This window comes from Idiotropiscis lumnitzeri, chromosome 18 (assembly GCF_059441095.1).
Source record: "Idiotropiscis lumnitzeri isolate Australia: NSW breed Sydney's pygmy pipehorse chromosome 18, RoL_Ilum_1.0, whole genome shotgun sequence".
NCBI classification, from domain to species: domain Eukaryota; kingdom Metazoa; phylum Chordata; class Actinopteri; order Syngnathiformes; family Syngnathidae; genus Idiotropiscis; species Idiotropiscis lumnitzeri.
Genome location: NC_142408.1, coordinates 10650411 through 10673519, shown reverse-complemented (window position 1 = coordinate 10673519; position 23109 = coordinate 10650411). Strand labels below are relative to the sequence as shown.

The following is a 23109-nucleotide window of genomic DNA, read 5'->3' as shown; positions in this document are numbered from 1 at the left end:
CATAGTGATTTATCACGTCTTGTAAAGTCTCTTTTATTTTAGTCTCTCGCAGAAAAGGCTGAAAAGATCGCATTCATGCTTGCTTTTGTAAATGTATTTTTTTTTTTCAATTCAAAATTAACTGACAGTAAATTATAATAGTAATTAATGAATTATTTTTTAGAGTAGATTTATTTAATAAAAAATTATCAGGGACACATGGTTATTTGTTTGTAAATGTAAAATATAGATGATGACTTGTCTGTTGTCTACGAGCCTCTCGCTCGATGCTCGTTTAAAAAAAAAAAAATCATCAAATGATCTTAGCGAGAGGCTAATATCAGCGACATTGTAAATGGTCTTCAACAATTTTGCAACCAACGTTGAAGTGAGGTCCGTTCAGCCCGTTTAATACCGAATTGATTTTTACTGTATTGAAAATTATTTCTGTGGACACTTAAAGATTTTGCTGGCTATATATGTAAATGCCTGTGGAGCACAAAATCAAATTACCGCAGAGGGCACATGAACTCAGAACAAACAAAAACAAGCGTGGGAATATAAATAGAAAACAAATCAAATAAATAAAACAAAGATATTGGTGACTGTTGTGAACAACATTTTTCTTTGACACATCGAATGGTAAAACTTTTTTGTTTTGGTCATTGTGGCTTTTGAGTTTTGAAGTGATTTTTATCTCCGGGGAGAAGAAGGGATTGCTCAGGTGGGTGGAAAGAGGCAGCATTGCGGCGGAAATGAAAGGGTAGCTGAAGAGGATTTCAAAAAAAGTAGACAGATGGTCAAGGGGGTGCTTTTCAGAAGAAATTACCGTGAGTGGGTGCACAAGTCGGAAAGTCGGAGGATTTAAAGCAGTGGAGGGACCAGACATTTAGGTTCAGTCTTGGTGCTTGGATCGCCACCACTCATGCAAACAAAGACAATAAGAAAGACTGAGTGAGATATTTTCTCCGCCCCCCCCCCCAGTCCCGCATTTTTGGAATTTCATTTTGAATGTCGAGCTCGCCGGCCTTCCACGCAACGGTGGATAAAATTAAACAATCACAGGGGATCCAAGTGGACATGATAGAAAATGTAATCCGAAATATGCAAATGAGGGGACAACAGTTTGTCGTGAAGCGCTGTAAAGGCGACGTCGCCGACAGGGCTGACATTGCGTTACTGATTTTTGTCCTCGCCCTGATCCACCGGCTTATGTTTGGGTCAGTGTCGCGGTCTCTAATAGAGCATGTCTTTTTTTAAATTGCGGTCAGCAGTTGTCAAGCCAACCAAGCTCAGATTGTGAAGCGGGCGGGCAACATCTGCCGAGTGCTGCTTGATACTTCAGTCCACACACCGTCTCGGGGAGAAAAATAAATAGATAAAAAAAAATGCTGATCGGTCTTAGCTTCTTAGACACACGAAATTAAAACGGCAAAGATCTTATTAACTGGAAAGCAGCCGTAAATCCATGTTGAAGGACTAGTTAAAGATTGAAATTAAAGCCAGATCCGACTGTTGATGGCAACTTGCGGGCGCAGCTGCTGATAAGCATCGATATGCTTCACGCAACATACAAGGTGGCACAAGCTTCAGGGTGTTGTTGACGGTTTGAACTCCAAAATAGATTTCATTTGGGTCGTTCTGCTTTGGAGCTTCGACTGCAATTTGCTCCTCAGCCTCAGAATGAAAGCAAAAATACAATTTGTCAGAGTACGCAATTTACTCGCTGTTGTTACAAATGTACACTTTGATCGTGCTTTATGCTTCCTTACAAGATCGTGTAATTATAATGCGTCTATTAGTCATTAAATATCCCTCCTTTAATTTGCATAGATACAAAGGACTAGAATTGGTTTTGTCAATTCTCAGTCGGAAAAAAAAAAGTATGTTTGCAGTGTTGAAGGATGCATTGTGTGAGTCTGATTTTATGCTGCAGTTAAACTCCCTCAAAAGTCCTTGCACAAATCCACCAAGCAGAGTGCAAAACGACACAGCTTCTTTTTGGATGTAATACGCCAATGATTTTTTTTTTTCCATTGCCACCAAAACCTGTTAACCAATTTCCTTGAATCACTGTAAAATGATGGAACAGAGGCAATGTTGAACACATTCACTTTGGGTGCACATAAGTGCAAGGTCAGAGCCGAAAATATTTTGGCCAGAGTGACAATGACCCACATGTATAGCAATTAGATGACACACACGCGTCAAACCTCGCAATTTAGAAATCATCAGGTCAGTCTTGGTGACTCAGCGAACATGGCCGAGAAGTCACTGTTTATCATACCATCCATAGTCAGGATTGCATGAAATAAAAATGCACAAATGCCAACACACTTAAAAATCCAAGTAGGAACTCATCCAATAAAAAGCAACATTTAGCCGACGTCAGCACAAGGACTGGGGGAAGATACAACACCGTCTTAATTTAAAAAAAAATCTAAACTTTGATTTAAAAAAAAAATTTTTTTTTTGTAAACTTTGGTCTGACTTAAAAAATGTCGACGCAGGCAGGTTGCTCATCCTTTTCAAGTGTGCGCAATGCACCTCCTGTGTACTGAGAGAAACCTTTGAGATTATAGTCATAACTCTTCATTACGCCTCGGCTCTAACCTTTAATATCTCGCTGTGGCTTCTGTGCTATAAAGAAAAAATTGTTGATGGGAATTTTTAGTGATTTGTTTTACAAACGCAATTGAAATTGTGTTAAGTAGCTTTATTGACATTCAACCCTCCACTTTATACGCATCGTAGTAATTAATCTGTTTTTTTTTTTTTTTAATCAAATGATTATCCTAATCTGCCTGGTTAACCTGCTCTCTGTATTTATTTTCCCATTCAGAGCACCGAAATGCTGAACACAGCCGTGCTAACAGGCAAAGTGGTGAAAGTACCTGTGAAAACTTTGGCTGTGGAGGCCGGAGGCTCCGTCACAGATGTAAGCAGCCTAACCAGCTGCAGGTCCACTGACAAAGACGTGCTCAAGGTAAGCAAAATTCCAGAGCGGGCACTTGACCCTTTTTTGCCGGTCAGTCCCCCGGTATACTCTTCTGAATTGATTGAGTTGAAGGTAGCATTTTGGTGATTTCTGGGTACCAATCTCACGCTCCAGCCTTCCTCTGTTGGGGTTGCACGTTCTCCTCCTTGCTTGCTTGGGTGGCAATAAGTGCCTTGAGATGTGTGTTGAAAAACGGACAGCGGAGTAAAAGAAAAAAAAAAGTTTTTATGAGCAAGGCTAATTGTGGGGGAACCGCTTTAAATTTGCGAGGCAGCATATAAAATAGAAAAAGCACATCATGATCTCATCAGAATAAGTTCATCTAATCACAAATGTAAAGCTGATTCAACAAAATAGGAGACTTTTTGACTTGTGCTGTGTATTATGCATTGAGTTGCTCGGCCTACTTTACTTCGAATACAAATCGTTCATTTTGTTTTTGGCTCGATGACACTCACCAAGAACTTGTTCCACTCTTAATGGGCGACGCTCGAAAGGAACCTCCCACACACAAGGTATTATGGAGTGCTCATCCTGGCCCTCAGTCCATAAGCACAGCGGGTTGACCTTTATATAATGGCTCCGTGTTAGGAGGAGAGCAGAAGCAGAGAAAAAGTCAGAGAGACAGAAAAATAAGGACCTTTAGTGTCTTCTATTGCCATTGGCTTGGTGAAAGTCACCGCGTTTAAAATGAGACGGAGAAATGTGGAAGACGGAGATATTCTCCACTTTTTTTTTTTTTTTGGTTCAAAAATGCTATACTGCTCATAATAATCTTGTTCATAATGTGGCCTTGAATGGGTTCTTCAGCTTAGTGGGATCAATGACCTTTCTTAACGAAACATCAATGATCAGATGGAGTTCAAGCTTGAAACCACGGACTTTCTGTAGGCATATTGCTCTTAAATGATTTACGGAGCCATACAGCTTTTGTTCTCTGTGTGCTACACCACAGTTACATTTCTTAGTTGGCCACTTTGGAGCATACTCGCAGCCTTCTCCTTTACGTTGCAATATCACTAATTACCACCGGATGGCAAATCTTGTCTTGTACTGCCTTACACGACAACGTGAGTAGGCTTAATAATTTTTTTGTAGATTTGGAATGACGTGCAGGACAAACAAACATCAAAGTACCACAATAATATTGAAATTTTGAGTGAGTTGAATTTTTTTGATGCACGATTTAGTTCTTGCACTGAATGTTGGTTTGCTGTTAAACAATTTTTTGCCGGCCTTGTATGGTAAATTTTGTGCAAGCCAAAAAATAAATAAAAAATCACACTGTGTGGTTATTTTTTTTTTTATGACAAATTAAATATATTAAGAGCACATATTTTGCATGTGTCCATGTATTTTTTCTATTTATAAAGCGGCATTTTTGTTATACATTTATTTAGAAAGTGCATGGTCCTATGTGCCCACCCCACAGTAGCACTGATGAAAAATGGTGTCCCCCCCGCCCCCCTAGCATTTAAGTTGCCTTACAACCAAAGGGAATGATGTGAATGTGAATGTATAAGAACAAAATAATAATTTGTTTTATTAATATTTTAAAATTTTATTATAGTTTGCTATTATGTTTCATGTTCAATCTTATGCTCACCGTTTTGTTACAGCATTTTTTTTTAAAGTGTCCTCTGAGTAAATTTGCCAAGATCCGCAGTATTTAAGGAAACCTAGAGGGAAGCCAGCTGAAGGCGACTGTACTGTACACTCTGCACACTTTGCAGAAATGCATAATGTAACCGAGGCAGAAGTCAAGCGACAACGGTACAGAATTGTAGCAGCGACTCTGAAAATGAAAATGTTTTACTTTTTTACTTCTTTATACCAACGGACACTTGAGGGTGATGTAAAGTGGAGAGGGAATATTCAGGGAAGAATTTGCAATGTGCTGGCAGGCAATTGCTTAAGGTGGATCGTGCAAGGCTGCAGAGCGTGTTGCTGCTCTCCATCTGTGGACCCGTGCGCCATGTCACGTGTTATATTTCCTCTTGGAGAAGCCAATAAATTGGAAATCAGAAAATACCAAAGAGCACCAGAGGTTTTCTGGTGGAAGTAATTTGACTTGTTTGAGGGGGGAGGGGGGGGTTTCCACGGACAGCCTTCCACAGCATTACCACCGGGAATCAAGCCGACTTACCTCGAAAAGTCATTCCTCCCTCTGCCTTTTCCTCACGTTTTTATTCCACCTGCCTCTTTTATCTTCCCTGTCTTCTGCCGCTACACCTTATTCTCCAGTCTAGTGCTCTCCCAATTACCTCTGTGGAGCCACTGGTTTGTTAAGATAAGTGAGGCGGCGGCGGAGATAGGCCTCCAATCTGAAATAAAACACACCAACTGCTGTGTCGCACCTCATTGCGCTTAATGGCTACGACGGCAGTGCTCCCACCTCGAGCACGGCACTAAAGGTGCGGTCGTAAGACAGGGCTGATTTACATTCAGTCACAGTTTAATCAAGACTCCAGTGTGACTTCTTCCGTTCTATTTAGCAGCGCGGAGATAGACAGTGCGCGTGTGTGTCTGTGGTAAAACAAATAGACGATTGTATCTTTACAGTGTCTATAACTTGGCACCCTAGACATTTGGAGTTTACAGCTTGAGAACATATCTATAGCTTTTTGGTCCTGCATTGAAGTATTGGGATGTGAAAATGGGAGGAAATTTGGAGTTGATCCAGTGAGTGGGAGCAACCGCTGAGGCATCCGTTCTGGGCGTAGAGGGTTCCAATAAAAATTCTATTTGGCACTTTCAATCATTATTACACAGTTTACTGTCATGTAGAATCAGTGAGCGCTCTGAGCTTGTTTCTGCCCGGCACGGAGGACGGCTATGCTCAAAGTCTTTGCGTCCAGATCAAAGATACAGATCTAGTTAACTGAATATTTAAATACTGTGAATAGTTCAGTGAAGTTAACACAATTTAAAATGGATCTATTATTGCTATTATTTTAAACACGGTTATTCTTTCTTTGCAGCCCGATACCTAACAACAATTTTTGGACAAATTGCTGTATTGTTTACCATTACAGTATTCTTATTACAATACTTCTATCACTGTAGTATTTCTACCACTGCAGGATGTTCACTATTACAGTACTTTTATCATTGCAGTACTTTCATCATTGCAGTATTTTTCTATCGTTGCAGTACTTTTACTATTACAGTACTTTTACCATTGCAGTATTTTCTATCATGCAGTACTTTTCTATCATTTCAGTACTCTTACCATTACAGTACTTTTATCATTGCAATATTTTTATGATTGCAGTATTTTCAATCATTCAGTAGTTTTTATCATTACAGCGTTTCCCCCTCCGTATAATGGACAAACATTAGGAGTGTTTCCTTACACTTAGATACGTTTATACTGTGTATATTTGCATGCTTTTTCTGAATGTCTGCTGCTAATGTTATACATTAACGGCTACATTACGCCGCCGACTCTGTGTGATCTATATCTTTGCTGCTGTAACACCTCAAATTTCCCCATTGTGGGACTAATAAAGGACATCTTATCTTATCTTATCTTATCATGAAACTTTTGTTATCCTTCACAAAATATCGTCAAAATGTTCATTTTGATTCAGCGTTGCAATTCCCACTGCAAGTTGGTCCCTTTCAACCAGATTTCGGAGTTAGTGGGAGTTTCCGTTTATTTATCCCAAAAAAAACTGTTTTTTCATGTAAGACCAAGTGAAAGAGGGTGTGACCTAACGGGACAGGATGAATTTATTTCCCACCAAACTCCTACAAGCATCTTATGGAGCCTATTTTAGTATGCTGGGACTGAAAAAAAACATTTATAAACTATCTCGGAAAGATGAACAAAACTTCCTTCCTGTTTGCTTTTGCGTAGGTGTCCGAGCGCTGCGACTTTGTGTTTGTCACCGGCAAAGAGTCAAGAGGGAAGAGCCGAGTGATGATCAACTTTACGTACGGTTTCCTGAGCGCGCAGCTGGAGATGAGCGTATGGATGCCCCGCCTGCCGCTCCGCATTGACGTGGCCGACCCTGAGCTCAACCAAATCAAGGGATGGAGAGTCCCCATTACCACCGGCAACCGAAAGTACGTAAGGTCATGGAGTGGGGCTTCCCTCCAAATTCACTTCATTTTCACGGTCAAGGCAAGTCATACAGATCAAACAGTCGGACACTTCTGCTACTGCGCCTAACCTTTGCTCAATTGACCCAGAATAATAACTCACACTACTTTACTCCTCATCCTAATAATTAGATTGAATATCACAGAGTTAAATCTTAGATTTAATTTTATTTTAACTAGTATCTGCATGCGGTAGTTAGGCGTGTGGTGCATTAGTGGCCAGGATGTGAGAAAGCAGAGGAAGTACATACATATGCCCTGGAGACAAAGGTTAGTGGATTTTTTTTACCCAATGCTGTTCAGTCTAGTCATTATTTTTCACTCAATACCAACAATGACGGTTGTGTGATGACCCGTTTGCGTTCTACAGTGTAACAATTGAATATTTTGGTTGCTTTTCATTTCCTGAATCACTCAATATTTCTTGCAGACACAAGCAGGTCAGAAATTGATAAGTTTCTATGGCCAGTTATAATGAAAAAATGACCCGGATCTGTTTTGGTCCAAATCTGCATGCCAGATGCAAGTGCAACCGAAGCATAGTGAAAATCGTTAACAAAACATAGATGGCTTCATCTTTGTATGTGTCGTACTTTCAGAAAAGCGCCGACTGCCCTGAATCAGTCAAGACAACTTTCAGGTTGGAATTTGTGTTTTTAGAAATTAGCTGGTCACGTGTGTTTCGAACATTATGACAATTCCAAACATACGGGCAAGCCGATGTGCAAATTCCCATCAGAAAAAGTTTAAAAAAAATAATTGGATATTTGTCGTGAATGGGCGCTAGCCAAACCAGACTAAACTAGCTGAATTTCTGAAATCTTGTTAAATCGGACCAGCAATACAGAAAAAGAGAGCCTCAGTTCTTTTCGCATTTCCACAGCCAGTTCATTTTTTTTATCATTCTCTTCCTCTTTATTCTGGTATCGCGGTTTGGTTCATTTCAGGGGCATCTGCGCTTATTTGGACTGTGCATGTGGACAAAGTACTGACATGCTGAATGAGAAAAATACAAACGCTCTTTTGGTTCGAATGTTGTGGCCAAGACGAAGGACAATGTTGAGCTAGGGACAACTATTTTGCAGCAAGGTGAAGTCGGAACTTGCACGACGGCCTCACGTTTCTGTTGAATCTCAGCTCAGGTCGTCCTATGTGGAGTTTGTATGTCCTTCCAATCATTTCTAAAAACGATTTCTTGTGTTTCAGGCCCACCTGGAATAGCGAAGAGGAGGAGGAGATGCGGAAGGGCAGGGGTTGCATGCTGCAGTATCAGCACTCCACACTCAGAGTGCTTACACCCTTTGAGGCCGATTCGGATGCGCCGCCAGACTTGCTAACTGGGGCGAAGCCTGTTGATTATTTCTTGGGTCCTGATTGGCAGGTAAAAAAATATTGACCTGAAGCCGACATACACAGTGGAACTACTTAGTGAAAGAAAAAGACGTCTACAGGGATCGGTCAGTCATTACAGTGGTTTACATACCTACATTAGATGACAATTTGGGTTGTGACCCTCTTCCACGCCGAACAAACTTTCTTGTTGAATAGATTCGTCAGCGGCGGTAAACATTTGGATTACAAATGATTAGGGGAGTAACAAAAACGGTTTGAACCGGAAAATTGTTTTTTGATTCCAAATACGCGAGTGCATGGAATCGAACATCGGGAGATGAATTGAATCGTCTTTTATTGGAGAGTCCTTAGAAGGAAATGGCACATTTACAGTACTGATAAGTGATAAAAAAATTTTTAAAAAAATGACAACAAGAAATGGAATCGCATCGTACTCTCTCGAACAGAGTCATAGCATATCCAATCGAATCTTAGTCCCGCTGAATCGAACCGAATCAAATCAATTCCACGTCAAATTGAACCATCCTTAAATCGTTTTGCACCCCACGTTTGGAAAACCGTATCAAATCGATTTTTGTGGGAGGATGCACATCCCTACGATTGACAAATAAGCAGTGAAAGAGCCTACTGCTAATTCGACTCTTGTTTTGTTTGAAAACTTCATCACTAAAACAACGTGGACGTGGGCATGCTAGTCATGCTGACGTCTTTTGGTTGAGGAGCTTAATGCCATCCCATAATGTGTGACTTGCATGAGGGAGAGGTACCAGGTTGTTGTGGTTCGTCCACATGTTGACTAAATCTCCCGAGCCTTGTCTCGTCACGTCCGTTAAAGAGCACCAAACAAGAGTGAACAGTAACGGAAAAAACTGTTTTGCAATCAGCTTTATAAATGTTTCACGGCCAAAAAGTCCATTGTGCTTCTTAAACCTGCTGTAGAATGTCATTTATAAGGAATATAAACAGACTTTCTAAAGGTCTGAAATGAATGGACAAACATTTTGGTTTGAAGTTTTTCTCTGGTTTGATTCATAGGTGGACGTGACCAATCTAGTGCGCTATTCTTTAAAAGTGGCAGACCCAAATGTGGCCAGGGTTCAAGATGGAGAGGTGCTGCAGGGGCGAGCTGCGGGCACGACGAACGTTCAAGTGAGACATACGGCTTTTATGTAACAAATCCATAACATACATTGCAGACATTTTTTTAATGAGATGTTTCTTCGTGCAGGTGCTCTCACCACACACATCATCCGTCCTAGCCCAGAAGGCCGTCACAGTGGTGGATGAGAAAGTGAGCGTGATGGAGTTGGGAATACAGTTGGTGTCAGGACTCTCGCTGTCCCTGCAGCCCAGCCCGGGGAGCAACAGCGCTATCGTTGCCATGGCAACTACCCGCCAGACGATCACACAGCTCAAACAGGCAAGGAACTGGAAAATTCGGATACTTGAAGCAGAAAATTGATCTCAGTTTGAATCCCAGTTCGCAGCTTTCAGTGTGGAGTTTGCATGTTCTCCGTGTGCTTGGGTGGGCTGTCCGTGGGCCTGCAGTCCAAAAACATGTACTCGCTCAGAACTGTGAGTGGTTGGCTATTTCCATGTGTCCATTTCGTGATTGACGGGTGAATGAGCCAAAGTGTACCCAACCTTCCTGCGACACTGAAGAGGACTTTAGAGAAAGTTATCGGATGGATGGATTTCTATTTTATTCATTTGATCAAATTCTATTTAATCCAAATCACTTGAATAATTACTGTACATGAGGCACTTCATCGTTGCCCTGGATACAAAGAAATTTCCCACCAGTGAGGCATTGATTTGACTGATTTACTTTACACATTTCAAAATGTTCAAGGTTTTATGAATTTATTTGCCAGGATATATATTAAGAAAATATGCAATGTAAACTTTTTAGGATCGTATAACATTATCTATACATCCATATTTTATGTCCCTTTTCATCGTTAGAGATGGGACACACCCTGGACTAGTTGACAGCCACTCGCAGGGCATCTTGATTGCATAAAGTGTCTGATTGAAAGAATTTTTAAGGCAAAGGGATAAACACACATTTTAGCAGTTTTCAGTTAAAAAATATGAGCTATGCCTTACTTGGTTGCATTAGAGAACAGCATGGGGAAAAATTAAGAACCCAAAAAAAACGTCTATAAAAAGGCTAAATGGACCAATTTTAGTTTTATGTTGTGATAGAGGAAACACACCGAAAATGGATCCTGTATGACTGAAAACCGATATCATTCAAATAATAAATTAGGATTTTCATGAGGTCGGTCCACAAGGGAGAAGACTAAATTTTCCAAAGTTGTGAGTTTGAATGCATGTTTCCTCGTGATTGGCTGCCAACCAGCCCGGTGTACATGCAGCCTTTCGCCCAATGGCACCAGGATAGGCTACAGCTCAACCGTACCACTAATGAGGACAAACAAGCACTATAGAAAAATCGAGTCCAGGTGATACTCCTCGGCCACAACGTGTTGCTTGGAATGAAGTGCCAGCTAATGACAGCATGGGACCAATCAATTTCTGGAGTCACATTGAGTCTAGAATTTTCTTTTTTTTTACCAAAGCACTGCAATTTTATGGTCTCTGAAGGTCATAGCAAAGCTTTAGCCAACATTTCAAGGTCCAGAAATCAAATGCAAAAATGAAAAGAAATGACCCGATTTTCAGGAATAGCCATAATCATTTAAGTCATCTCCAGTCAGAGTTCCTGCACAGCAAGCCGAGGAATTATGAACGTAACATTCAGGGCACTTTAAAACTGTCATGCATTATTCACAATTTCCAGCACTGTCATTAAAGTCCTCTAAAATCAAGAATTGAACATAAAGCACCGCCGGGTTGCCTGTTGTGACGATGTCCTTTGGGGAAGTCAAATCACTTATGTTCTCCCTTTAGCTCTCGGAAGAATGTGAACACGCCACGTTCGCAGTCACGACAATCATCGTGCGGCTCGCGTGCTGAGCCGGGCGGCGGACGACAACGGCGTGCACGGCTGTTCTGTTTAAAAGCTCGCCTACGCATCGAGCCGTGGCTGCGTGCCCATTTTCGAACGGGCTCACGGTGCGGGCGTGGTGCAGCAATTAGGCAGTCTATAGCCGCAGGAGCGACGGCTCACTTTACTCACAGCCACTGTGACTGGTCCGAGCCATCGCGTCCCCCTCCGCCCATGTCGATGATAAACTATTACTAACGCACAGACACGGATGACCAGCCAACTGCGTCTATGATGGAGATCTGTTAACGATCAGCTTTGGGCGATTCATAATATATTCAAATCCAAAATATAGGTTATTTCTGTGGCTCCCCAGTGGCTCATATTAGCTCCAGGAAATAGGCCATTGTGTGTTGATGTGATCAGCGTGACTGATTCTGCTCTTGTTACAGTGGATTTTGTGGTGCAGGCGTATTCTCTTCGGTGCAATTACACTTTTTTTATGGGGCTTTAGCACTCCCAAGAGTGTCAGGGTAAAGACATTAAGAAAGGCTGTTTCGTATACTGGGGCAATGGCATTTGTGCCTCACAGCCAAAGGCTGTGGGTTCAAATCTCTACTCAGACCTTTTCTTACAGCTAATCAGGTTTCCAACACATTGAAAACAAAACATGCTTGGATTTACCCGTTAATGTAAATCACGTGTCAAATGCGAGGCTTGGGGTCTCAACTGGATGTCTTTACTGAGTATTTTTACCTACTCCTTGCTTTCTTATTCCCAGGAAGCCACGGTGAGTTGCTGGGTGCTATTCAGCGACGGCGCCATCGTCCCACTAGCGATCTTCGACCGCAGTATCTACTCGTTAACCGTCTCCACCCCAGACGAGGCTGTCGCTACCGTTCGCCGCACGCCGCAGTCCACGTTTGTAGTGGCGCAAAGCGAAGGTCAGGGCCAAGGGGAGCTGGTCAGAGTGGAGTTGAGGATATGCGAGGAATGCCAGAAATCCAAGAGGAAGAGCAAGCTGGCGGTCGGCTCGGGGCTCCTACGGATCAACTTCCAGGGTGGTGGCCGAGCTTTTGGAGGAAAGGACAAGCTTGGTAAAGGTGATAGAGATGATAATGGAGGTGCTTCAGAAATGGCAGAAGAGCTTAAAACAGTGACATCAGAGCGTTTGGTCACAGATGCAGCTAAAGATCGCTTCAGGACAATACCAGAAACTAGCACCACGACCACATTGTTAACCAGAACTGTGCAGTCACGTGTTACTTGGACTGCAACAACCAGCAAAGCTACACAAAGTTCATCCTTTATGGCCACTCCCACTTCCACTGTCACTGTAGAGAGATCTCCGAGCACCGCAAGATCCGCTGATACTACAACTACTGTTTCTGACGAAGACGGACAGATGAGAGGCTTTGGCAACATGCTCGACAATCCAAATTCACCGCCAAACAAAAGCATCCCCAAAGCGGATGTTTCTTTCAAGAAAGAGCCTCCCAAAACCAAATCCCCCAAAGTCATTGAGAGCGACCTAATACGTACATTCCGCTCCATGTCCGACTTGGAAATTGGCATCTATTCCTTAGTGGGGGTGTTGTTTATAGCAATCTTGGGCTTTTTGCTTAACTGCGCTTCGTATAGACTCTGTTTCCGCAATCACAAGACGCCTATACAAGCGGGACCGACACTTAGCCAGGACCCAAAGGATCATAAGCATGACTGGGTGTGGCTAGGGACCAACAATCGGCAACCTGCAGCCTCCGCTGCGCCCGCTCAAGTGTCAACTCTGACCCGCCGCTCTGCCGACGCCAAAGGCCACCGCAACACGGAGAGCACTCTTCCCACCGTCGGCGCCGCCGTCGCCGGGGTTCCCGAAAGAACTGCCACCTTGGGACGTAGCAGAACCGGCTCCCAGCAGCAGGTTCACAGAAAGGTCATCGACCCCATGGCCAACCGTTCGGCCACCTTGCTGGCCAGGCCTCACCGCAACGAGCCTCTCCACTCGCCCACCAGTAAGAGGAACCAGGTCCAGTTCACCACCTTCACCACGCTGGACATCAAACATTTGGCTGCGCTGAAGAACGGCGTGGACTTTAACTGGACCAACCAGCAGCAGCAGCAGCAGCTACAGCAGCAGGCACCTCCTGCTGAGCTACAAATTCCTCTACCTGACATGCCGTGGCCTGTCGTCAAACCCCTTGGAGAGCCCCAGTGAGTTTTTGGGGTATCCACAGAAGCATGTACAGTATCCCTGTTGACTTTGGGTGAGAGGCGAAATACATCGCCGGGCACAAGCATACTTGCGTACAGTATGGACACTTAGGAGTCCTGTTTTTGGAATGTGGGAGGAAGCTTACGAATAACATGCTCAACTGTGAGACAGATGTGCAAACCAATACGCGCTGCCCCATGAAGTATATGAGCAAAGACTGTAAATATTGGTGCACTCAATACAAGATGACTGTTTAAATACTGTACTTGTAATAAGGGTCTGTAAATACAAAAACATTGACTTATTTTTACATTTACAGCCCAAAACCGTGTGTAGACACTGCAGATAAGCCATGAGGCATCAGTATAGATGACATTATTATGATTATTATTTTTTTTCTGTAAATAATTTATTATTATTATTCTTTGTAGCCTTGTTTTTAAACTCCCGAAAGCACCCGCGGACTGTGCAATTGGTCAGAGAATGTGCAACATTTTTTATGTTAATTTTAGCAATCTGTCACAGAAACATCCAACAAATATTTATGGAAATGAAAGAATGTTATGCAAATATAATCTTTGCAGAGTTTTCTAATGAATTTGGGGATACGTACCCCCCCTCCTCGTTTGTTTTTCCCTGGTGGCACTGGTGGTATTGTAGGTAATGGTTATTGTCTTCCCTTTCTTATTTCTAGAATGAAAGCAATGCATATTCAACTGATTTTATATGTACATAAATGTATCATGATGCCTTTTAAACGCAGCATCCCATTATTTAAAAAAAAAAAAAATGTTCCGTGTTCTTCCAGGCTATCTTGCCAAAAAAGTCACAAATGATGTCACAATATTTAAGTGAAATTTGGTTTGGTTCAGTCATTGTCTTAAAAGCTTTCCAATAGTGGAGTCATTCACATGAAAGCCGCGTCGTGAATGATTTGGATTATAAAGCTAAAGCTCTGCGATGAATCAGTCGGATTTGATTATTTAATTACTATCGAATGGGATTTAAGGATGAAGTCATAATTCAGTGAAATGGACTGCCAATATTAAATCTGCGGCACTTTAATGTTCGGCGGAGGACTGAAAGCGAAGGGAACAATTCAACTTTCATTCTCCGCAGCTGCACTTCTCACACTGACGTCCCCAGGGCTTTGTTGCATTTGCTTAAGAAAACGCACATCAAGTGTTGTCCTGCACCTTAGAAATTGACTGGAACAGTGTGTGCTCTTCCCAATACTGGTTGTGAGTCGGCCCTCTCAAACGTCTCTTGGGGCTAAGTGGTGAATCAGATTTCGTGTAGATGGTGAGTGCTCAAGAGTGACTCACGCAGGTGAACGACGACAATGGGCCTAAAAAGTCATACGTAAAATGTAATCTAACGTCAAAGCAGCATAATTTTCTAATTTTTTAATTATTGATATTTTGGTGCAAGTATTTATATCATTATGTACAATAAAGATGTATAAATCCAAATACACGTTATAATCCTTTCCTTTTTTATATCGCACAGGTAAACTCAACTGGACTGTAATTAAAGACAATTTAAACTCAAATAAAATAACGTGAAGGGATGCCAGAGTAGGAGTTTTGTGCTCCTCCCACTTACGAGGCGAGTAGCAGCATTTTGGACCAACTGGAGACGCTTGATGGAGGATTGCCTGCCTCCAAAATAAAGTACATCACAGTAATCCAGTAATTTGTTTCAAAGTGATGTTTAGAAAGAAGATACTTTACCTTAGCCAGCTGCCTAAAATGGAAGAAAGTTGGATTTAACAACATCAATTTGTCAGACCAAATTAAAATCACTGTTCAGTTTAAGACCTAAGTTTGAGACTGTTGGCTTTTGATAACGAGCCAGGGGGGCAAATCAGAACAACACTTTTAGTTTTATTTTTTTTAACAACCTTTGTCTTTTCCCATCAGAGCCAATCACGCACTTAACTTGTTGGCACAGTTCACATTATTAATACAAAGCAACCACTTATCTAGACTTGGAGCTCGGTTTCATCAGACATAAAATCTCCCAAACACGTGGGAAAATGTGTTCAATGAAATGAAGATTAAACTTTTTGGCCGTAGCTCTAAAAGGATCAAATATAATACAAATCCGTTTGGCACAAACACAACACTGACAGTGATGCATTGTGGTGGCAGCGTCATGCTCTGGGGTTTCTGTTTTTCTTCTGAGGGAAGTTGGAGGGAATTAAGAATTTTTTTTTTTAATAGCAGTCAGTGTGAACATGCATAACCTTCAGGCTTATAGTAACAAGAGAAAAAAAATGAAAAAAAAAAACCCCAGGAAACTCTTGAACAGCTGAACTTTACTTGATGTTAAGAAGAGGCATTATAGATGTTGGCACTTTCCCTCACCCTCTCAACATGAGTTTGAATGTGATTGATTAATTCTCAACACAGCCAAATGCCACTTTATTTTAGAATCACTAGAAGGGAACACTTCTTGAGTCGCTTTTTTAATGAATCCAAATTAACATTCAAGTTCACACTTTGAGCGCCATTAAACTAACAACTCAAACCACAGACATTGCAGTCAAGGTCAGCAAAGGGTTTAATTTAAAACAACTTGTACGAGTAGAATCTTGGTATCATTGCAGAAGTATCTCTAATCTGGAGCATGAGATCGCCTATTGAGAGATTGAAGGGATTGGGGTCATTGTATTGCAGGATTAGCGATGCATTAGTGGAGCCTCTTTATGGCAGTTTCACGAGGATGTCACCCAAGGGAGAAAATAGTCGCAGAGAGTAACTCTCAAGGCATCTTTCCCATAGCTTGGTCACGTGACGTTAAATGGACACATACAAAGGACATGGAGCTGTGGATCTTAGTAAAATGTATCGTGTGAATGCTTGAAATAACATTTAACTTTCATATATTCTCACTTTAAAAAAAAAAAAAATGTTATTCCAATTTTATCACCCATAAATTTATTTATTCCCAAGGACACATTCCATAAAACAGTTTTGCATCATTCCCCATGACAATAATGATTATATTGATAATGCTTATCAATATACAAAGAAAAATCATTAATATAATTCTGCATCATTGTTTATCATTTATTTTTATTCCGTATCACCCAATGTCCTTTCCCATTTTTTCACCAGTATCATTCCATTTTTTTCAGCATTGCACATTTCATCAATACCATTCAATAACTTTCAACAATATTCCATATAACTCCGAATTATTCCATATTTTTTTTCATTCAACATCCACACAAAATGTGTCCATAAATTGCGTTTTCTAGCTGAACTGTTTTTGTTTCAGAGAAGCAAGTTGAAAATAATACTGAGTTGGGGAAAAAAAAAAAAAAAAGAGTACACTTGTATCGTGCTTTATCTACACAACGATTAATAATGTTTTCAATATTAAAAACAAAAAACAAAAAACACACTGGACCCTTAGGAAAGTACCTTGTAACATCCCAAACTGTCAATTTCCGGATACACCCCACACACATATTTGTTCAATCACCTTGCAGAGGAATGTGTACGAACACAGACATGTTTATTTGCAGCTTGGACTCTCCTCAGTGACTTTGTGTGTGAAGTGCTGGAGAACATCCCGGCTGCACACAGAACATCTGTTCAACGCCACTTTGCACGCAACGCGCGGCTGATCTTTGTGAGTCTAATTTATATCAAACATGGCCACCAGCAATAACTCCACATCAACACATTCTCACCCCAAGTGCAAGTGTGCACTACATCATGTTGCTGTCAAGCCTGTCGGGATGCTGCCAGTGAATTATTCACGGCCGGGTGACTCACTGAGTAGATCATTTGAAAATGTCATGGCAGGGAAAGCACAGGTATAATTGATAACAGGCATCCTGGCTGCATCCTGTTTTTGTGTGCAAGTTTCATGACGAGGTCCCTCCACTGGAGGCTGGCTTGCTCTTTTTATCCGCACTAGGATGTACATGCGGAATTCGTCAACATCCAATTAGACATGAACTCTGCCTAAAAATACGATTCGTGATATTTTAGTGACTCGAACTTGAGCAAAGGAAGTCACGGTTAAATAGAACTCGAAAACTTATTTGCTTTAGTTTGTCAGCGTAAGTGAAAAGGAGAAAATGGGGAACGGTTTTCATTGTCAATTTTTTTTTTTTTTTAGGAGAGTCAGTACAGCCTTAGAACTTTATGTAAATTAAATGGATAGGAAACATTGCCAATGTTTTTAAAAATTGAAAATGATAAAAAAAATGTGGTTTTTGTTACAGAAAATCAAGAATGAAGAACATCAGTGAACAAGAGTTGTTTCTAAAATGATCAACAGTTTAAGATGAAAAACTCTTCGGAGTAAAAGTAGTGGGGCTTAAAAGATGAGATTTTCCAATTTAGGTAGCTCTGATCATTTTCAATATTTAACATTCGGGAGGGAACAGCAAGCAAACAATGACGTTTGAAGGGATGGAATTGGAAGTGTTAGAGGAAGAGGCAAGTAAATATTACTGAGTTAGAGAAAAATAAATTCCCCCTGTTACTGCATTGAAAAAAAAACTTCTCTGGGAGAGACTATTACTGTGAATTGAAATGTATATTATAATATTGTTTTTTTTTTGCTTTTGTCATCATTACGCATAGCAGTGTATGTCTGCTTTCCTGATTCTGTATTTGTAGAATTTGTGTCAGGTTTGAAACCCCAACCCCAAAAAAATAACAAATAAATAATTCAAGGCAAGAAAATATTCTTTTTGCATATTTCCCCGCCAGGACAATCAAACTGTGCTACAATTTCTCGTGTGTGATGAAAAGATAAAGATAAACCCATTCACGTCTGGACTTAAATTACTCTCAGGAAGCCTACCAGCCAGATTAGGTGATGTAATCTTCTTCCAATAGATCTTAGAAATGTATTCATGTCTGTCAAAAAAAAAAAACGGTGAAGAAAGCTTTATTTGGAAGTCCACATGTTCACCGCAGGCTTCCATCTGGCACCATCTGGTGTCGGCGCACTTGTCAGCAGAAGCGATCGCTGCACTGTCTGGTCCATCTTTTGGAAGACAGGGGACACCTCTGTTGTTTTTGAGCGACGCGAATTGATCGTCAGCATGACCGTGCATCTGAAATTGTGGAGGATAGGTTGCGCCCATCAAACAGCGGCGTGTGGGCGGCTGCGCCCAGCAGGTGGTTGACTTTTGCCTTCATCTGACAACGCACATATCGTCCTACTGTGGGCTCCGTGTGACAGTATCAAACGGTGCCACCGTGGGTTCGGTGACGGTGAGATGTAATTGCAGAGTGTTGCACTGGAAACTAGAGGAGGACGGTGGGGGACGCGGAATTGAGGGAGTGACAAATTGTCTTGACCAGTGCAGTGGAGGAAATAGTTCAAAAGTCTTTTTTTTTTTTTCTATTAGCTGCTCACAAAGTGATAGTTGCAGTAGAAAGCAAGAAATCTGCATACACGTAGGCAGTAGCGAGTCTGTAAGGACTTCAGCTTTTGAAAAGCAAAAATGGAGAAAAAAAAAAAAAGAAGAAAAACAATTAGATGATGAAGAGATGCTGGTCTGCTTTCTAACTACTGCCCACTTACTTTCACCGAGTCAGCTGACTACGAGTTGCTCTTTTCAACAAGTTCCGTTCACGAGTCCTCATTTAGAGTTGTTGGAAAATAAATAAATGTGATGTTAAATTGCCGTCATTTTACACCTGACAGTTTTGCGCCGACAGCTTCTTTTTTTTCTGTCTAACACAAATGTCGGAATATTTACAATACATTTCAACAATCATAAGCTGTCTTTTTCCTCTTTTTTTTTTTTTCGCTCATCCTGTCAACGTGAAAACTCCATGAGCTTTACAAACACACACACGCGTCTGTTTAGTCCTACAATTCTTGGCAAGACCTACGATGCTGAAATGTTTTCAGAAATATTTCTTCCGCCATCTGTTCACACCCAATCACCAGGAGTTTGATTTGTTTTACTAATAGACTTTCACAGGAAGCCGCCTCTGCTTGTCTGCTTGTGATCATTTCAAACAAGCAGATGTTATCTGTCATGTTGTTTGATTTTCACTTTTTTTTTTTTCGTTACATTTATTTTGGGCTAATAACGTGATGGTGATCTGGCATTTTTTTTTTTTTTTTTTTGTCGTTCATGAAAATAATGAGATAGTTTAAATTCTACAGTCACGTGAACTGCAGTGTCATGTCTGCAGATAGTTATACTTTGGTAATATTTCATACTAAACATTCTTACGGTCAAACTTGTGTCAGACAAAGTGAATTACTACTATATGAATAGATCCAAAACAACTAAAGATTTAATGCTTCTTTTCAGTTTAGTTACGAATGAGGAGTGTAAATAAATGCTGACGCACCTCATGCAGCTTATATATGTAATCATCAATGGAAATTTATGTAATATAATGACAAGAATACAAGAGATAACGAGTCTGACGCACACAAAAAGCAGAATAACAATCTAATCATCACTCAGTACTTCACCCCTTTGTGGAAAAATAAACAGCTGAGACTCAAATCAATGTCCTTTGTCCACAAAATGTTCAGCATTGGCTCCAGTTGATAGTTGATTGAGAGAAAGATAAATTGGAAGTAGAAAACATACCAATGCCAATAACAGAAGAGAACTTTTTGGAGGAGAACCGATCGAACCTGGTATCGTCTCCAAATAATCCATTTACAGTACGTCATCATAAAAAAAATATTCTATGATTAAAATGCTCCCTCAAAAAGTTCGATGCTGGCTGATTTAGGACGAGGTGAAACTAAGTCTATAAAAGTAAATAAAGGACATCAGTAACTTTGGACAACAGGTTGATTGCAAGAAATGCTAACTGATGAATGTTATCCGATGAAGGATTTGTCTTGTTTTGTGTATAATTTACCAGGAAGATGCATACGGCACAAAATGTTTGCATAGTACATGCTTCTCAGTCAGAAACTCCAGGTAAGCATGGCAGTTTAAATCTGCAAATCAATAAATCAGATGGAATAGGAAATATTAGTCAAACAATATAATTTGCCTGTTATGTTTTCTGTTTGGTGTTTATGCACCATACGCACTGTTACATGCCTGTGTGGGGGTGTGTGTGTGTGTAATGCAACATTTATTGTCAGAAGCCAACCTGAGAGGCACTGGCACTCCGAGGAGGTAAGGATGAGGAAGAGATGTTTTTTTGTTCCGCTGTAATTGGTCTTTTTTCCGCCGTAATTGGTCTTATTTTGTCCCCGAATGCTGGTTTCCTTGTCTGGTATCTGAAGGAGGCTTGAGTTACGCCGGCAGACAGATGGTTTGAAGCGCAGTTTGTTTGGTGCCTGCAAGGAGACGAGCAAAACTCCCTGCCGGGAACGCGCTTGGGTAAAAAAAACACACAAAAAAAACAAACAAGAAACATAGCTTTTACAGTAAACCTAACTTTTTTTAACAGCATGAAGAATGAATAATTATTTTTAATAACATGACGGAGTTGACGAATTAATATTTTAGGGTTGAGAACTTGATTAAGTGCAGCTTAAATGGGGAGTTTGCAGCGTTCTAGGAGAAGTCAACGAGAAAATTTTCTTTGCACTATGTTGAATGCCGCCCGACAAGTCTAAACATAGCATTTAAATTACATTTGCATTTGTTGAATAGGATTCAAGAAGCAAAGCACCTGTTTTTTCATCCATCTCAGGGCGCGGCCATTTTGTCACAAGTTGACTGAAAATGACGTCACAGTTGCTCAAGGTGAAAATCAGTCACGGCAGAGTCATGACTGGATGTTACCTGAACAACTGTGATGTCATTTTCTGTGGACAGCTAGTGACAAAATGGCCGCCCATGAAATGTTTGAAAAAACAGGCGGGGTTTTCGGCTTAATTCATATTCCCCAAACACAATATGAATCAGAATATTAAGTTTAGACTCGTGGGGCTGCATAGAACATATTCTTGTAAAGAAAATTTTGAGGTTGAATTCACCTTTAAAACTGCTAGCATGATTTGAATGTAGCCTCACTTGGATGCCCTTGAGGATATTCAAACAAGTAGTGCACTCCAAAACAAATTCCGCATTACATATTGGCACACTGATCTGCAAAATAAGATCTTTTTTTTTTTTTTTAAGTTAACAGCGTAGTTTATTGTGCAGTCAAAACTTGTATTGAGAGCAAATAAAGGAAAGACAACTTTGACTTAGAATAAAATAAGTACATGCAGTAAATCTCTTATTCCAAAAAGTCCAATAAAACCACAGCAGCATTCAGTAGAGAGCAGAAGTCCGCCAAGGCTGACAATAGTCCTAAATTGCGTCAACAACAAAGCGTGTGGCTTCATGGGGACCCAAATGGTGCTGTTTGGTGTGGAAGGCTGTCTCGGGGAGATGCTTATTAACCGCTGTGCCTAGATGGTATTCAAATTGTGTTCTTTGGACTGCTGTGAAAAAAAAACAACAACTCTTCATCTTGAATACTTAGTGATTCTGCTAGTACACATTTTGTGAACATGACCGTCTGTACTTTGGCCAATAACAAACCAGATTGAACTGACTAACTTTTACATGGACGGACTTATATGCTTGTTCTTTGGCTTTGTGGGATGTTCAAAGTAGAAGAAGGAACTTCAAAATGTGTGATGTGGGCTGTAAAATATTGGAAAAAAACAAATGAAATGCAATACGGGTGTTGAACATTGCATCGGGGCTGTCATTTTGCAACTTGCTGTCGATTGAAAATTATGTTGTTCGGGTAGCGACCAATCACGGCTTAGCTTGCAAACGTCACATGACCAAACTCAGAAAATAGGTGTGCCGCCCGTGATTGGTCGTGACCGAAACACTGAGCAGCTATGATGTCATATCCAGTTACATAAATTCTCTTATAAGGTAACTAAAACAACTCCCTAAAAAAACACCAAAATATTCTTAAATTTACCAAGTTCCTAAATAGTCTTACAATCTATTAAATATTCCCAAAATTTTACCTAAATGATTTTATTTTTATTTACGAAATACTTCCTAAAAGTCACCTAAATAGTCTTAACTAGTTCCCTATATACTTAAATCTCCTGAAATAGGCCCCTGGTTTGTAGATTTAATTCAGCAATTTGCTGGGGTACCACTAGAGGGCATGCGCGATTTTCAACCACACATTTTGAGAATCAATACATTCTACTGGCACACGTTTCTAGGCAAGTCTTCATTACGTGCATGTGACACTGGTTTTCTGCCCTTCGAACACGGATTTTATATTTGATACAGATCAACCTTTCATTTGTGGAATTGAGGTGAATAAATCAACTCACATAGATTCCATCAGTCTTTATAAAAATCATTAACGACAAAAGTAAGCCCAAAATGCATCTGTTTTCCTATGAACCCCGATTTGCATTTCAAAAAACGCCGCCGTTCCCAGCGTCCATTGGGCTTGGCTCTCTTTGTTAGCGAGAGCGAGATAAAAAGGTTTGTGGCACAATGCAAGGGTTGCAAATGAATGTTTAAATGGGAGAGTGAGCACTAAAGAACAGAAGAACGCTGACACCGCA

General features: G+C 40.8%; 1 protein-coding gene across 1 annotated transcript in view; it reads left to right on the top strand.

Moving 5' to 3' along the window:
- The window catches only part of LOC148319469 (transmembrane protein 132D-like), a 29703-nt gene extending 14620 nt beyond the window's left edge, over window positions 1-15083 (top strand). The window contains exons 5-10 of the mRNA XM_088282073.1: window positions 2822-2965; window positions 6840-7048; window positions 8291-8465; window positions 9473-9586; window positions 9666-9857; window positions 12172-15083. Of these exons, the coding sequence (XP_088138199.1) occupies window positions 2822-2965; window positions 6840-7048; window positions 8291-8465; window positions 9473-9586; window positions 9666-9857; window positions 12172-13605 (2268 nt within the window). The 3' untranslated portion in view covers window positions 13606-15083. The remainder of the gene's footprint in view (window positions 1-2821; window positions 2966-6839; window positions 7049-8290; window positions 8466-9472; window positions 9587-9665; window positions 9858-12171) is intronic.
- Window positions 15084-23109: the final 8026 nt, after the last annotated feature.